We start from the raw sequence: 17,626 nt of genomic DNA, 5'->3' as shown, positions 1-17,626 counted from the left end.
AAGTTGCTGTTCAAATTGAACTTATAAGGGTCTTTGGGTGACAGATCAAATGGAAATATAGGGGTTCTTCGCGTGACAGTGCATGTGTTCGTAAAAAAATATGGGGTCTTTGGGTGACAGCGATGCTGAAAAGGGGGTCTTAACAGCCCTACATACGCGTCACCTCCAAAGTTGGAGTCCCCCGGGACTAAGAGAGCTGACAGGTGGAGCAAAGAGTTGTAGCCAGATGAGTGTAATCAAAGACCATCTGAGAGATGAGAGTTGTTGATGGAATCAGTGAGTACTAGAAAGATGGAAGAGTATATAGAGGAGTGATATGACAAAGAAGGTAAACCATTAGAAAGTACAGTTGATGATGAGAGCAAAGGTCCAGATATCCTGGATAGACAGATAACAGCAGCAATTGAGTCTTTGAAAAAGAAGAAAGCAGATGGATGGATGATATACCAGCAGTGATAATATAATACCCTGTAGGCAATGACACTGAGGAATTGAAGGAATCTGCAAGCAAATAATATACACATCAGGAGACTGGCCAGATGACTTCATGAAATCCAACTCTGATTCCACTGCCTAAGAAACCAAATGTCACAAAGAACACAGAACCATCATCCTGATACGCATGCACATAATGCCGCATATGGGTTGAAGATCATGTGAATTGTTACACAGATGATGGACTTTATTTAAAAACCATGTGTTTACTTTGTAGACTGATAAAGCTTTAGACAGGGTGAGCTTGGTGAAGCTGTTATACATTCGGAAGAAGATTGGAGTTAACTTGAGAGACATCAGATTAATAAACATGTAAGGGGCAAGTGGCAAAAGTGAAAGTGGCAGATGGAGTTTCAAACCCAAATGGAGTTGGGTGAACAAAAGAGTGCATCAAGGATAACTACTGTCACAGTGCTCTTCTCAATATAAATGTGTAGATGGTGATGATGGAAGCAATGGAAAGAATGGAAGAGGGTGTACCCTGGAAGAGGGTGTACCCTGGGGGTGTACCTATTGGAGAGGATGTACAAGTTTGCAGATTACCAAGAAATAGTTGTTGCAAGTACCGAAGCAGGTCTAAAAAGATTTGATGAACAGCTTGAATGACAGAGCAAAATTATATATGATGTGACAATTCACAAAAAGAACACCAACATGCTGAAGACCGGGGCTACAGGTATTAAGAAAGTGCAGCCAGATTTTAAACATCACCTATAAAAGAGGATGGGGAGGAGCAAGGATTGGCATGACAAAAGTGGCATTCAATAAAAATAAATTTTCTTTTCACCAAAACCCTAAACAGGGATATGAAGAGGAGAATTGCGATGTCATTAGTTTGGAGTGCGGCCTAAGTGTATGGAGTTGATGGAAAGGGCAAGTTAGAAAGAGGAAAAGACAAATAAGAAAGTGTTAAATGGATGGGAGAAGATAGAGAGGTCAATATCTTATCCATATGGAGCAGATAGAGTTGAACTGGTCAAATGTTGATGACCTCGGACTTATGAGAGACATGAGAAGAAAGGATGGAATTTGAAGGCAGTTGCACTGAAAAGCTGAAGACAGGAGAATGGGTAGAACGGCAGGGGTGGGTCCGGGTTTGTTGAAGGGGCCACCCATGGGAGCTGCGGACCTGCATAATAAAGGCAGAACATGGTAAGTACCACATGACATTAATACAATTCAGAATGTCACCCTGTTTATACTCAATTGTTATTTTAGACCTAACTTACACAATATCAAACTACTACATGTATATTTGTTTTTGTAAACTGAACCTTTCCATGGATCAGATCAAATATCTAGGATATGGTGCCTGTGATTGATCATGGAGTACCGGTAACTTTCAGTTCATACATCACACTGTTGTAGCCATATAGAGTAAAAGAACTTATGGACTTATGTGTTACGTCCTTTTGGGGGCACAGACGAAAATAATTGTAGTTGCATCATACAATACATAGAGATTGTACGTCTTTGAGCTTCCCGAAAAGGGCTTTATTTGGATGATGTGCGCGCGTAGCGCTAAAAAAATGGTATTTTACACTATTTTAGCCCATTATCCGCTAAAAAGGGCTTTATTGTTACAATGTGCGCACGTAAGCGGAAAAATTTTGTATTTTACACTATTTTGGCCCTGAATTTTTGCTAGAAAAGGGCTCTTTGCCCCTTTTCTTTTCTTTTGCCCTCCTGATTTTCTCTTTCATTTTCTGTCAGAGGGCACTTTTTCTTTCATTTTTTCTGCCCCCCCCGCTGGCTACGCTACTGCCGGTGGGACAATTGCGCATGAAATACAAGCACAAGGAAATTTTCATTTGATACTTAATTTAGATTTTTGTCCCATAACAAATGAGGGTATTTATCTGATTTTACAGGGATATTAAAGTGAAATAGAGGGTTTATTTGGAGGTTCATAGGCACAGCAGCATAATTTGGATCCGTGGCTATTATGATAGTACAAATGCGCATGAACCGCACAAAAAAATTGGCCATAGGCCTATTGAAGCTTGAATGGTCAAATATTGTTAAAATATGAAAACTTATGCAAAAAGCTAAAATGGTCAAATATGAGATTAATTTGGTAAAAATCACGCAAATGTAGGCTACACAGGCATCAGTTTTGACCCCCTAAGACCGTGGCACCTGGGCCTGTGAGCCCCTGTGCCCACCCAGGCTGCCCTATGGTAAATCTAACCATGGGCCTATGTGTACAAAATAATTTTGCAATGAGAAATAGTAAACTGAAGTGTGTATAGTTTACTTTACGCGGAAAGAAATCCAATTTATTTGCAATATTTGCTTGATTTAGTTGTATTTTGATCAGATTGATACATAGCCTATAGCCTACTTTGTAGAGATATAATATTCTATTATAAAAGTGCCAGTATTTCTTAGACTAACCCAGTTGCTGATCATCTTTAATGTTATATTAATTAATAGACATGTGTACACTAAGTGCCATCATTTTTTCGAAACAAAAGCACTGAAAACCCAAACTTGCCCATGGTAACTAAAAGTGATATAGAGGGTCTCAATGCTCGCGGAGCGCGCGAAAATTTTGGGTTTTAAAGCGGAAAACTTTATTGCCCCCCCCCCCCTTTCCTACCACCTAAGACTTTTGGTCCCCCTCTTTTAAGGTCCAAAACATTTTGGCCCCCCCTCCCTTTTACCAGCCCCCCACCAAAGTATTTCTGAACACTCCCTTATTATAGGCCTATACAAACATCGAGAAATAATATAAATATGGTAGGTCTATGCTATAAAGTATAGGCCTACTGATAATGTGATATTGATGACAAAATGAGCATGATGATATAGCCCATAATAAATAATAATATATTATTAATAACAATAATAATATATATGAATAAAGTGAGAAAAATGACAAAAGTCAATTAATTTTCCGGGGAAATTTTTCAATCTATCTTTAATTGAAACAGCACGCACAAAAGGGCGTGGTCCTATAATGATAACTGCAATATGAGAGAATGGGCCACACCCATGCCACCAAACATGTGATTATGATGATGATGATGTTGATGATGGTAAAGCATGGGATGGGCAAAATACAAAATTTGTTCAACATTTATCATATTTATTATTTATAATAGCGCCAACTTTTTAACTACATTTTGGAACAACAAGACAAATTAACATGACGCTGATTCAACGACTCAATATTGAAGATAAAATTTGCAAAATGCATGTTGTAATTTTACCAAAAATAGGCATACATACATCTATAAATTTAGGCTATTTTACGATACTGCTTTTATAATCACGGTCGTCCGGGTCTGATATAAATTTGTTGGTATAAAGTTACTTCAGCTCAACTTGAATGCATTTCACAGTTAATCAAATATTTCAAAATACTTTATTCATCAGAAAATTAGTTCAATATATACATATAAATAGCTGTGATGTCAGAATAATAAAATTTGCCTAACGGCCGTCTTACGGTCAATAAGCAATGTTTAATCATTTTGTTTGAGGTCTTTTGTCCTCTATCTGGTAGAATAAACATCAAATTTGGAGTATTGAATGAACATACAAATACCACCACAATTCCACTTGAGACAAAATTAAATATGTTCCGAGTTGATATAACTTTTTAACTTTTTATGACTGACGATTATATTTTTGGACCCAGGGTTTGGTTGATCTATTCTAGACTTATCTTAATTTTGATTGAAACTGTAGGCATATCCTAGGACTGCAAAAACAGTGTTTAGAAAATGATCGGGGACAAAATGGTGTTTATAGAAAGTTACCAGTGGCAGCGGAGGCATTAAAATTTAAGGGGGTTGGGGATTGGGGACGATCATAGTCATCATACATAGCGGATTCAGATTTCCTGACAATTTTGTCCAGTCATAGGCTAATTGTTGGAACTTCCAAACTTTTAAAGTGTCCAACTTCCGAGGTGAATTCAAAGGCGAAATAATCCAGGAGAATCAAATTGCTCAAAATCGATCTTAAATTTGAGAGGCTCCTTTTGACAATTCTGTGAATTTTCATTTATTTAATTGCATTTCCAAATTTTTTTCCCAGTAACACTAAGTCGTTTTCAGATTTCAGAAAGCAAACTTGGAAATCCAGACATTTCTTTTATCATGTTTATTGAAAAGTTATTGGGGAAGTGTGCTTATTTTATGGAAGCCCTAACAAATATGCCCACAAATCAGATTTAAAAAAAAATGATGCTACTCAGGTACACGTAGAACACGTAGCAAATTAAAAAAAAAGAAGAATTGGAGCAAATTTTATGTAGGCCTAATACCTAATAATTGATGACATAATTATTGGCTAAAAAATTCAACCCAAATAATCGGTCCTGCCAGGAGTGGCGCTCTAACTTGTCCACAGTGCGACAATTTGTCGAGATTTTCTGAGACCGTCCCTTGATTTTGAACGGTGGTTTGAGGAACTCCGATTTCATCCGTGCGTTTTCTCGGCATCGCTGCGGGAAATTCTGGCGAGCTTGGGTTACTTTTGTAAACGCCAAGCGTAAAACTATCCTTATTTTCAAGATAGAAAACTATTGCCATTCACATTATTTTAGAGGTGTTTTCCGACATTTGTAAAAGCCCGCTCAGTCTTTCTGACGGCTTTCTTTGCTGACCATTTTTTTTTTCTGTGAAGAAGAGACGCAAAAATGCTGTCGACAACGACCAAGATCATCTGGGTAGTTCTGATAATTGAACTCTATGTGCATGTTGTACAGCCAGGAGATGTTAAAATAAGTAAGTTCATCATTATTTTTGCTATAATTACGTAGTTTATAAGGATCATTGTATGATTAAATATTATTTTAATCTAAAATACTAAACGAGTTCCCGGGACGAGTTCATGAGGCTAATGACAGTCATGATCGTATAAATATCCGGCCGTGCTGATTATCAACAAACATGCCATGAACATCAGACAGTGACAGGAATAATTTAATTCTGTGAAAAAGTGTTAAAAATGATATGACTTCATAATGAAGTTGTACCAAAAAGTAATGAAGCTGATTGCTGAATGGCTATTCGAGAAAAGGGCTATAGTATAGGGCTTGAGACATGCATGATGGCCTAGATCATGAGATCATCATTATCCCGGATAGTTCATGTGTTTAAATAAGTTCATCAACTGTGGAACTCCGCATCAACTAATTCAGGTCTATAGCCTTCAAAACAGAAGTTCATTTCATTAGAGCAGCATTATTTCCAGGATGTAGAGTATGCCTCTAAAATAGTACATGTTTTGACATCAATTTGACAATACATGTACAAAATTACCATCTTGTCATTGAAATGCAAAATGGAACCTTGCTGTAAAAAGTGTAAAAGCTTTGTCAAGTTTATGATCATGGTGATGGTTGAGAAGAATTTCGTAGACTAGGCTTGCAAATAATCCAGTATGATGAGTATCAATGACATGTACCTTAGCATAGGCCTAAGGGGTGGTGCAATAATTATGTGTACCCCGAAGTGAATTCTCAAAATGGTCTGCCAAAATAAACACCCCCCCCTTTGGCCGTGCTAAAAACCTTTGCCCCCCTTTGACGTGCCAAAAAACATGTGCCCCCCTTTTGACGTGCCAAAAAATCTTTGCCCCCCTTACACATGCAAGATTTTGGGGAACCCAAATTTAAAACTTTAAATTGTCTTAACATATAATGCGGCGCATGAGCAGGAAATTTTGCATATTTGAACGTGTTCAGAACGCGTTTTCCTCACGCCTTTTAGGGCGTAATATAGAAACGGTGCCCAAATATCTGTGCCAAAAATTGCTTTCCCCCCCCTTTCGACCTGCCAAAAATCGCTTGACCCCCCCTTTCGACCTGCCAAAAATGCTTACCCCCCCCCCCTTTGGCCTGCAAAAAAATCTTTGCCCCCCCTATAATTCACCCCGGGTACACATAATTATTGCACCACCCCTAACTATCTATGTAGCCTACATGCAGAAATGTTTCATAATAGACCACATGGTTTCCTGGACCTGACCTGTCAAACTAAAAGGTCATTTAGCTTTGAAGGTGACTGGTCAAAGCATCATGGCATGGTCAATCCACCACATCCACATTGGCCAAGGCCTGATTTATCCAAGCCAATTGATGCTACATGTACAACCAGCATGTTGACCCCGACCTGAGATGACCTTGATGTACTATCTCCCTCCTGGGGGAGTCTTGATACCTCAAGGCAGGTGAAACCAGCAGCATGCCACTCATGTCTATGGTCACATTACAGATAATAATTTTTAGCAATGTGGAATCCTCTATCATTGTTTGGTTTCTTTTCTCAAAAGCAGGGTGTGGTTTTGTTTTATATTACTTTTATTTGACTGGAATTGAACTTGTACCAGGGACTACTTTGTAGTACTACTAGTACTAGTAAAGTACCGGTACTAACTTTATAGTAATATTAATATTGATTTCATGAATTTTATAAGAATTCATAAAGGTCCATTTTCTGGTGACACATTTAACATTAAATTTTAACAGTTTCAAGAATGATAGGCATGATCAAGTTCCCGGATCAAGTTGTGCTGCCTTTTCATCATTAATTTACAAAAGTGTAGGTATCTAGATGTAAAATGGTAATAAGTTTCAATTAAGGGGGTACTACACCCCTCGATAAATGTATGTCTATTTTTGCATTTTGCTCAAAAACTAATAACACAGTGGTAACAAAAGTATGTATATTAATATAGGGGCAAGGAATCCAAGTACTACCTGAGACCATGGTCTCAGGTACTACACTGGAATTTTAGTGACCCAAGACAAGCGGTTCGTTATTTATGATAAGAAATGAGGTACCGCTAGGATGTACCTCATTTCCTATCATATATACTGAGCCGCTTGTCTTGAATCACTGAAATTTCAGTGTAGTAATTGGATTCCTTGCCCCAATAATATAACTTTTGTTACCAGTGTCTTATTATTTTTGAGAAAAATGCAAAAATAGTCACAAATTTACCACAGGGGTGTAGTACCCCCTTAATGTGCCTGTCAATTGCAATCCCCGGCTCCCCACCCCTAAAACCCGGGCAATAGCGAGGACTTGGCCATGTATAAACAGCTCACGATCCCCACACTGCCGGGACATACCGTAAGTGATTTATATCATTCATATGAGTACAAAATAATCATCACTTATTTACTAGTTTATAATTGAGTTGCGAAGTATGATCTGGTGATAGTTAGACCTGTACAAAATTTATAGACACCAGTATTGTCAGTGATGTATGCCACTTTTATGTTTTACCTTAAAACAAGGGCATTGTTATTTGTGTAAACAGTCATGTTGTAGCAACATTTTTGATAAATATTAGGTTTGACATTGTCATTACAATACAATGTGACGCAGCAAATATTGTCAGAATTTTTATGTGACAACGTTCTTAACTATATATTCTTCCCATTATACTTTCAGGTGCCTTATTTGGTCAGGAGACATCTAGAGACAACCAATACAAATCAGTTATTGAAGATGGTATTCGGTATATCAACAGAAATAAAACCTTTCTATCTGATGTGCACACTTTGATGTTTGTGGGTGGGTCAAATACCCCATCCAATAGTGTCTATTCTGCCTTAGATGAAGGTATGTTTGTTTGTTTACATGTTGTTACTCTGTTGCTCACAAAGATGCTCACAATCTCACATGCAACAACTATATAAAACATGTGATATGGGGTGAGAAGAAGGACTGTGATACCTCACCCCCTTGAGGCAACTTTTAAAATTACACAGTAAAACAACACACAACACATCACAAAAGGCATTTGCCAGATTAGGTTGCTTTTCTTTTTTTCACCAAAAGACCAAATTCAATTAGTTTTCCACTGGAAATATTAACAAAAGGAATCCTTGCTTAACAGTATGTTTCAGTTGACAAAATTAAATGAAAAATTGAAAAAAAAACCCCACATATGCACACATACAGCATAAAATGAGCAGATGTAGACAGCAGTGCACAACTGAGGAATTAAACTGTGGAATTTAAAAAAAGTTTTATTTGTTTTACCATTAACCCAAGATAAGTTTTAAAACCAAGCCAACTCTACAGACAACAAAGTGCGGTCAATGGCTATTAGCATTCTTATGCTGTTTTCGACAGTAAACACTGCCCAGGAAAACCTATGTGCAGGGACAGGCTATTTGCGCGGAAAAACATAGCAAATTGCGCGGAACTTTTTTTAAAGTGCAAATCATGTATCCCTGCCCATAGGAAAAAAATAGCCAATTGCGTGGAAAAAAAGTTCCGCGCAAATCGCCTGTCCCTGCCTATGTGTTATCTTTTACACAGAGATTTCCAATGTGTTTACAAACACGCTCATACAACCCCACCCGCACCCCAACACACACGCAGGCCACACACTACATGTATTTCTTACTTACCATTTCTTCTTTTCTTCTCAACAGTGTGTGATCACATAAGCTCAGAGCGTATGTCAGCCTTCATCCTCCCCGAGGACAAGTGCCCTCAATGCGACGACATCGCCGGCATCAGTAGCCACGCCTCAAATCCAATCTTCTCCTTAGATCATGGCAGCTTTGAGAGTGGATCCATCGCCTTCAAAATGCATCCGTCACCGGAGGACATGAATGCCTTCTATATAGACATCATGCATTACTTCAACTGGTTGAATTTTGTCCTGGTTTATGATGATGATAAGGGTGAGAGGACATGTAGAATACACTGGACCACTTTGCCAAACTTATGATGCAATGGATATTCCAGCACCTTAGTAAAAAAAAAGTCCTAAAATTACAGTAGCTTAGTTGCAATTGCATTTGTGATGTACTCAGCATTTGTGTAGTTTTAATTGCAAGCATGATGTAGAGAGTTGTTTTAGTAAATATTTTTTTTGTTCTTATATTGCATAACTAGATCAAGTAAGTTCTGTTCTGGAATGTTTGTGATATTTAGCACCATACTAACCTTCATATTAATTTGTAGTTCAATAGCTCAAAATAAACATCTCAAAACAAGTAACTAACCCCCCTTAAATAATTACCATTATTCAAAAATGGGTGATTGTATTACAAATCTGTAAAATGCGTTGGAAGCAGAATTTATTTCTGCACATTTTGACATCTCATTTGCAGCAATTGACGTCACAGCGTACATTTAAATCAATGTAACCCAAGATTTGAAAGTTGCAGTAAATTGTATTGATTTTGTATTCAGTGTAATGGAAGGAAATCTGTGTAATGATATCCGAGTTTTTGTATTATAAAAATTTGTATGCAAGTGCAACTTTCAAATCTGGACCTCACTACATTAGATTGACCGGTGTTTTATTGTTTTCTGGGCTATCGTATCAAATGAGGTGTCCAAATGCGCAGAAATAAATTCTGCTTCCAACGCATTTTACAGATTTGTAATATAATAGCTCCTTTTTGAATAATGGCTATTATTTAAGGTGGGTTAGTTACTTTTTTTGAGATGTTTACTAACTAGCTAGCATATTAATATCCATACATTTAATATGTTAGTGCATGAACAAAACAAGCTGCCTGCAAATGTGCTGAAATATCAGTCTAAGTTTTGGGCTAAATGGACAGTGTTTCTAGATGTCCTCCCACCAGCTTGTCATTCTTCATACAATATTATTTCAATTTTTTTGCCATATTAATCTTTATGTATGGAAGTCATGGAAGCTGAGATTAAGTCAACAGGTTTAGTCCTGAACAAAATTTAGGCATGATATAAATTTTTTTAAACTTCTGAATGTTAATTATTAATGAAAATCTGAATCAAAAGAAAACGGACATAATTAGTAATGGCTCAGTGCATCTTTAATAGTCGTCTTGACATTTAAAAGGATATCTGTGATACTTTTTTATAGCAGTCTTTTCCTACAATTGAACCAAAGTAATTGAAATTTACAAATTATTTATACAAATATTGTCATCTTATGGATTATTATATAGCCGTATTATTAACTAGTCATATTAACCTCAAGACACCTGCTTAATATAAGTAAGAACTAGCAACCTTTATCCCTTCCAATGTAGACTCATCGATAATTGTTGCAACCATTAGCTTCCCCAGCTAACTGCCATCCATGATATATATATTATTGAATCTGAATATATTAGCATCATCAAAATCAGGAAGACTTCTGTAAGATAAGAATTTTAAGTACTTAATAAGATACCAGGGGACAGGTTGCTGCTGTAGTTCATTGATGATATTGTCAATGACATTACAATACATTGCATAGTACATGTGTATTTGTACAAAAGAAGGATCCATCTACTTATTTAATTCAATGATTCCACCATCTTGGGCTCAGATGACAAAAACTGACAGCAGAATACACAGGTCTGCCAATTTATAAGTAAGAGGATTGGCGTGGTTCTGATATTATCTTTTTATCTGGAATGTGAGAGAAATTAAGACTGAGTAATTCAACTAGGTTATTAGACATTTTAAAACTACTCACCAGAAACTAACAACATCACTACTAACTGTTTTAGAGTGTCTTTCTCTTTCCATTTTGCAGCTTATGAGAACTTGGAAGGTATGCTGAACGAGGCTAGTCTGAATCGATGGAACATCACTGTTGTCAAACTTGGCAATAATTTGATGGATACCGTGGACAACCTGATAGAGCAGAATAACTCCAATATATTTATCTACTGCTCATCAGAAGTCAGAGTTAGAGATCTAATGAATGAGGTGTGTTGTACAGACATGATTTTAAAAATGTCATTAGTTTTTTGTTCCTTTTTTAAGTTGGCAGTAACATAACCTTTTCAGTGATTGAAGTATGTTGAGTTGAAGTATAGTTAGGCCACTTGGTTGAATGTGAATAATTCAACAACCCTTCCTATACCTTTGTACAGGAGTCATTCCAGTAGCGTATCATACGCGAACGCAAGGTTACGTGTACGCGTTACGCATGAGCGCTTAAAAATCGTCATGCCTGGAACGTATGCGTAAACATGAACTCTCTTATGTTGGCAGTAGCAGTTAAATATTACCGCTTTATTCTTTAGTTTTATTGCTGATATCAACAGAGAAATACTGCAATCTTCTTATAAGGTTGAGTGGGAATGACAAACGGACATTCCGAATGAAAGAATCATGTGAATTAGACATCTTTAGCTTGTTTCGTTGTTGAAAGGGATTCAATCATGTTTCATTGTTTATCACCGATTAACAAGTCGCATCCTGCGCGTCTGCGTTATTTACTTCGCTCGTGTAGCTAAAGCTGCCCTCGCGAAGTAAACCACTCAGATGACGCGGACGCATCGTTGTTAATCGGTGATGAACAACGGTGAAACATGATTGAATCCCTAATTTAATGCTGCAACTTCTGAAATCAGGAATGATGCTACTGCTAACTTAGAAGAAATCAAAATATGTGACATGTCCAACCTGAGCAAAGGTGACATTTGTAGCATTTAGAAAATCTATGATTTACCCGGAAATTCATTTAACTCAAAAGTTCAACATTTTGGAGTTCTGCTGTTTTGCCATATCAGGGCCACTGGTTTCTTCTGCATTCTTTACTTGTAAAATTGTCAGCATTATATTTTAATATCATAATAGATTCATTTCATACCAATGAATTTATGCACATTTTCTTGCAAGTTTATACTTCAACGATACAGGATATGCCATTGTGACAACATGATAACAATTAGAATATTAAAATATGAAACATCCATTAGTGGTGTAAAGCAATACTTGCAAGAAATTTACTTTTTCTTATGTTCCTTCCTTCAGGCTTTGCGAGTTCTGGAAAGGGGAGAAGAGAGTCCAGTTAGCTCAAAATACCATTGGATTGTCGGAAATCTGGTAGGTTTTAACTACATGTACAAGAAGCTTACAAAAGTGTGTCTTGTATTTTGTTTGCATGATTAGAGTTTGAGTTCTTTTGTGTGTGTTGCATGTGAACACACTGCTGTTATATTGTAAATCAGCCCTCGAATTAAGGATCTGAAGGGGCACGGCAACTTTTTTAGGGCAAGTTGATAATTGCCTTGGATTTTCACTGAAAAGGCAAGGCAGCACGGCAGTTTGTAATATTTCAAGAGGGCATCATGGCAACGGTTTAAAATTTGAGAAGGGCACCAAGGCAATTTCTCAAAAGTGAAGAAAACACACACAAACAGTCTGATAGATGATTTTATAATGAAGGGGCAGGGCTTGGGGCACCGACGGCAACTTCAGTAGAGGGCACGGCAAGTGACTGCCTTGGGTATAGGACATAATTATTTTGAGGGTATTACGGCAGTGGGGATGGGCACCCACGGCAAAATGCCATGGGTGCCATGGGTTAATTCGAGGACTGTTGTAAATGCTAAGCTGTACATATATCACTGGATATAATACAATGTCTGTAACTACATTCAGCCACAACAAAAATATTATGTAACTTTATACCTTTCTATTTCTTGCCCCATAGGATCTAGCCATGGAACGAGAATTCTATGATTCTTTAGAAGACAGCAATGTATACCTCACACGTTTCACCATGAACTATACCCGTGAACACCAGTACGCCTTACCAACTTCTATTAATACACCAATCAATGAGTGGCCGTTACGGGAAAGGCTTGCCTTTGATGCAGTCATAGCAGTAGGACACGCACTCAAGACCTACCGGCTTGATCGTGAGAAAGCAGGAAACACTGGTACATCTGTGCTGCCTGGCGACACTGCCATGCCAAACTGCCCAACATCTGCAACGACGCCTGCGGACAATGACCTGACAGATCATCTGCGTGAGGTAAGATATTTTGTAGCATTTTTATTATTGTGTAGAGAGCCATATTCAAATTAGCACCCACTGTGGACTTTCCTATCTTCTGTTTTAGTGTCCCTGTACTTTTAGCATGTAAATTGGGGACAAAATTGTTCAAAAATCACAGAAAAACCATCCAGGTATTTATTGCATTGCATTTATTACAGGTTATTTCTATAAATTACTTTGCTAACCACCAAGGTTATTCCATCTATTTTCACCCATTCTCTATCAAATGCAGGTTTCATTTGAAGGTGTTACGGGAAATGTAGCCTTCGACGGAAATGGTAACAGAGCCAACTATACAATCACAATATTCAGTGGACAGGCTGAGACTCTCAGCCAGATGGTAAGTCTTTGAGAATGAAACGATATGATGTGACTAAGCAAGCAAAATGAGTTATTTTTAAGTCTATTTTTGGTGGAAACAAACCTCCCCCTACAATGCCTTGCATCTGCATGTGTATGTCTATGACCTGCAGTTGGGTCTTGAGCATTGAAATCGGCATATTGCTCAACATGCCAGGCAGGGAGAAATATACAGGTCTGCTCTGAGACAGGGATATTTTGGGGGTGGGCCTTCCCTTCAGCAAGCAGGGGTGGGCAATATATAGGTCACCTTGGACCAAACCCCCATAAATGGCGTTAGGGTTAATGTTTCTGTAATTTTCTTCATTAACAAAGCATTCTTCACTTGTAATTTCTTTTACTATCAGAGAGGAGATTGGGTCCAAAGTATCGACTTCTGGGAGGCAAAATGGCAGAAGCGGTGGGAGAACGAAGGTCGACTGAATGTGACATACTATCAACATGGACATGATAGGGTTATTAGGATCGTGTCTGTACTGGTAAGTGTCCCGTGTAATTATTCGATATATTGGCGTATAATATTCTGTCAACAACACGTTTTAAAATTACTCCAAAATCATGGTTCTGGAGGCGCATGACTGTTGGTGTTGAAACTTCTTACAAATGGGCTATTCCAGTTGAAATCCATATGCCACTATATATATATGGAAGACAAAACCTGAATATTCCACACGGGGAGAGTGAATTCCAAATGGGGTTACTTGAAAGGGTGACTCCATTTGAAATCTACACTCCATACAGTATGTAGGAAATTAAGGATTGTGTGGATTTCAACTGGAATAACCCATTGTGATTTACATAAGAATTAACTTGGTAGATACTGCTATAGTAAAACATACAATAAAGTGTGACAACCTGACAGTGCTAGTACATAACACACCAATAGTAATCCCTCTGAGATACCCCAGCAGCAACCTGCATCTTGTCCTAATGTACAAAATCTTTATCACATGACCAAATACGGAATAAATCTCAAATTTTAAGGGACTGGTAAGATCCATGTTATTGCAATGCCCCTCTTGTACTTTGATACATGTAGATACAGCATAGGGGTCCTAACATTGTGAATTCATATCATAATCCGGAATAATAAAATAAGGTAGATATTGCACAAGTGTGTCTACCATTAAGCTTGAGTAAAATAAAACTAAAACTATAATTATATAAGCAGTACGGGGTTCACAGATGTGAGTCACAAATTTTGAGAGTTCATGTAGAATATTTAGCATGTTGGCCTATATACACATGTGTTTAACTGTAAGCTAGTCTTATATCTGTACAGAAGCAATCATAACATGAAGAAAGTATGGCTTCTTTGGATTAATCACCATTTTCATACTAATTTACTGTTATTACTTTGCAGGCTCAGCCATTCCTGTTCAACAGAGAGGAGGTTCTTGATCGTCGAGGTGAGCGTCGTAATAAACGACAAATATCGGACGATGCTACCGAAGGTGTCTACAAGGGCAATGACAGATTTGAAGGTTATATAATGGACCTGCTAGATAGAGTCAAGACTCACGTTAAAGGTCTGGATTTTGATTACGAGGTAGAGCTGGTGCCAGATGGCCAATATGGTATTAAGAAGAGGTACAGCGACATCTGGACAGGAATGATTGGTGAAGTTGTCAGGAAGGTAAGTGACATGTTTCAGGTCAACCTGAACAGACTTCAGAACTTTGGCACTTCCAATAACCCTAATCGTAACCCTTTTCCGAGAACTTCGTCTCACACATATGTGACATGATCAAGGGGAATGAGTCGGATGTCGCTAATATTAATTTTGAGATATTACCAAAGAAAGTGTTAATTCTATTGTTTTATATTGTTTTCAGCGATTGATATTCGACATAACGTTGCAAAGAAAAGTTGTATCAACATGGGGTTTTCAGTTTCTGAAAGCTCTAAATGTCCTTTTTAGAAACATGTGTAAAACTCATTTTTGACCAGGGTCAACATGCGATCATGTCACATATGCGAGAGAGGGTAGTTTGTCTTGTTCTCATGCGTATGTGATTTCTTTACACCACAGGCGATAAGAACATGCTTTGAATGAATTTGAGATAAATTCAGATATCTAAATGATGGACAGGTACCCGAAACATGAGATTAACAGTTTATTAAACTTAATAGAAAAATAAGTGAATCATGATGATTGAAGTTGACAAGTATGTGAGTAATAAAAAGATGGATTACTGTTTAACCCTGTCCTCTGCTTATATGTTTTCAACAGAAAGTGGACATTGCTGCTGGACCACTGACTGTAACAGAGGAGCGTGAGGATGCTGTAGATTTCACATATCCCTTCATGAGTAGTGGTATACAGATGCTCATCAAGCATCCCAAAAAGGTACAACACAACCCCTTCAGACTTTTCTTCGTCTTTGGAATAGAGGTGTGGTTTATCAACTTGATCGTTTTTCTCCTGGTCAGTGTCTTGCTGTTTGTGTTCAACTATTTTGATCCGTACGAGTGGAAAGCCATTGCCGAGCGAGGTGAGGCGGACGAAGAAAATGCAGGTAACTTTGGCTGCTTAAACTCCATGTGGTTTTTAACAACAACTCTATTCCTGCAGAGTTTTGATAAATCGCCACGGTCAAATGCAGGGCGCTGCTTAGCTTCTTTTTGGTGGATCTTTGTTTTGATCATGGTGTTCTTGTACCTGACCAATCTTAGTTTCTTTGTTAACACAACAAAACGCCTGGCATTAGTCAAAACACCACATGATCTCTTGCAACAAATTGAAGTAAGCTATGGTGTTGTCAAAGAGGGCGCAACATACGATTTCTTTTGGAAATCACCTGTACCAGAATACCAGCGGATCTGGCAACATATGAACACAGATAAGCCTGTGCCATATGTAAATTCGGTAGCAGAGGGTGTTGACCGTGTGCGCAAAGGAAATGGCAATTACGCATTCATCGGTGAATCTGGAGAGCTGTCATATCGCGCAAGTCAAAAGCCATGTGATTTATTGGTCGCAGGAGGAATCCTTTCACGGACCAGCTATGCTCTAGCAGTTCAAAAAGGATCCCCTCTAGCGGCTCAATTATCTAGCGCTATTGAGACTCTTCGAGATACAGGGGTGCTAGAAGATTTGCAAAGAGAGTGGTGGGATTTGGACGAGCCGTCACGGTATCGGTGCGCTAATTTGACTGAATATGAAAGAGAAGCAGTGTTCTCAATGTCTGCTAATGATCTGCAGGGAACATACTACATGCTATTGATTGGTATCGGATTTTCATTACTAATGTTTATAGCAGATTTTGTATGCAAAGAAACATGTACAGGGAAACCAACAAGGTCGGTCAGAAATGGTGGCCCCAGTTCAGGAATGGGCGGAGGTATGCCTATTGGTGGAGGGATAGGTTCAGGAAGTCAGCCTCAAGGGGGTGGGGAAGAGAAAATGTGGATTTAGTTTTAAAAAATGGAAGTTTATCTCATCAAAATCCTTCATCATATTTGATTAGTTATGCATGTGCCACATGGCCTTTCAAAGATATAAATGCATATGGCAGAGAGAATCAATTGATCTGTCGGAGATTCAATCACAGTTTCTGTGTTTTATTTTTAAATTGTATAGATTTTGCTCTGACGTGCGTTATTCAAAGCACACAGTTTGTGATAGCTAATTATAGCAGTCTCAATTTAAAGTGTTCAATATGTGGATGCTGGAGAAGGGGAATCCAATACTTGATAGTGCCATAAGTGTCTTCAAGGCTTACAAAATATATCGAGTAAGAGCCAAGATTGACCTTGCTCGGCTTGCTCCTACGTGGCATGATACATGTACATTTACTTATTCCCTTGTACATACATTGTGTACATACATTGTATGCCAGGAAACAATCAGTTGACCTCTGAAAAGGAAATTGTTGTTTTAGTCCCCCAAAAGAAATCATATTCAGTGATATTCTTCGTACACCCATTTTGAACTTGACTTCTAATGACTCAGGTCAAGTTTTTGTGAATTAAAGTCATGATTTTGCAGTGTAAACAAACGAGCATGCAATAA

General features: G+C 38.0%; 1 protein-coding gene across 1 annotated transcript; it reads left to right on the top strand.

Annotated features, from left to right (window-relative positions):
• Window positions 1-4,913: 4,913 nt before the first annotated feature.
• LOC140158765 (glutamate receptor 2-like) lies at window positions 4,914-17,486 on the top strand. The gene is made up of 10 exons (XM_072181977.1): window positions 4,914-5,234; window positions 7,911-8,081; window positions 8,903-9,157; window positions 10,993-11,168; window positions 12,222-12,293; window positions 12,904-13,227; window positions 13,484-13,591; window positions 13,959-14,090; window positions 14,975-15,247; window positions 15,845-17,486. Exons 1-10 carry the CDS (start codon window positions 5,147-5,149, stop codon window positions 17,027-17,029), a joined length of 2,784 nt encoding a protein of 927 aa, XP_072038078.1. The 5' UTR covers window positions 4,914-5,146; the 3' UTR covers window positions 17,030-17,486.
• The last annotated feature ends 140 nt before the right edge of the window (window positions 17,487-17,626 follow it).

Source organism: Amphiura filiformis, chromosome 8 (genome assembly GCF_039555335.1).
Source record: "Amphiura filiformis chromosome 8, Afil_fr2py, whole genome shotgun sequence".
Taxonomy (NCBI): domain Eukaryota; kingdom Metazoa; phylum Echinodermata; class Ophiuroidea; order Amphilepidida; family Amphiuridae; genus Amphiura; species Amphiura filiformis.
Note: the sequence above shows the minus strand (reverse complement) of the source record. Positions and strands in the feature narration are given on the sequence as shown.

What these genes read in the sequence shown, in the direction of transcription:
- LOC140158765 (XM_072181977.1), top strand. Translation starts at nt 5,147, where the DNA reads ATGCTGTCGACAACGACCAAGATCATCTGGGTAGTTCTGATAATTGAA. An exon ending in CTGAGACTCTCAGCCAGATG is followed by an intron (nt 13,592 to 13,958) that starts GTAAGTCTTTGA and finishes TTTTACTATCAG; the next exon opens with AGAGGAGATTGGGTCCAAAG. An exon ending in TTGGTGAAGTTGTCAGGAAG is followed by an intron (nt 15,248 to 15,844) that starts GTAAGTGACATG and finishes TGTTTTCAACAG; the next exon opens with AAAGTGGACATTGCTGCTGG.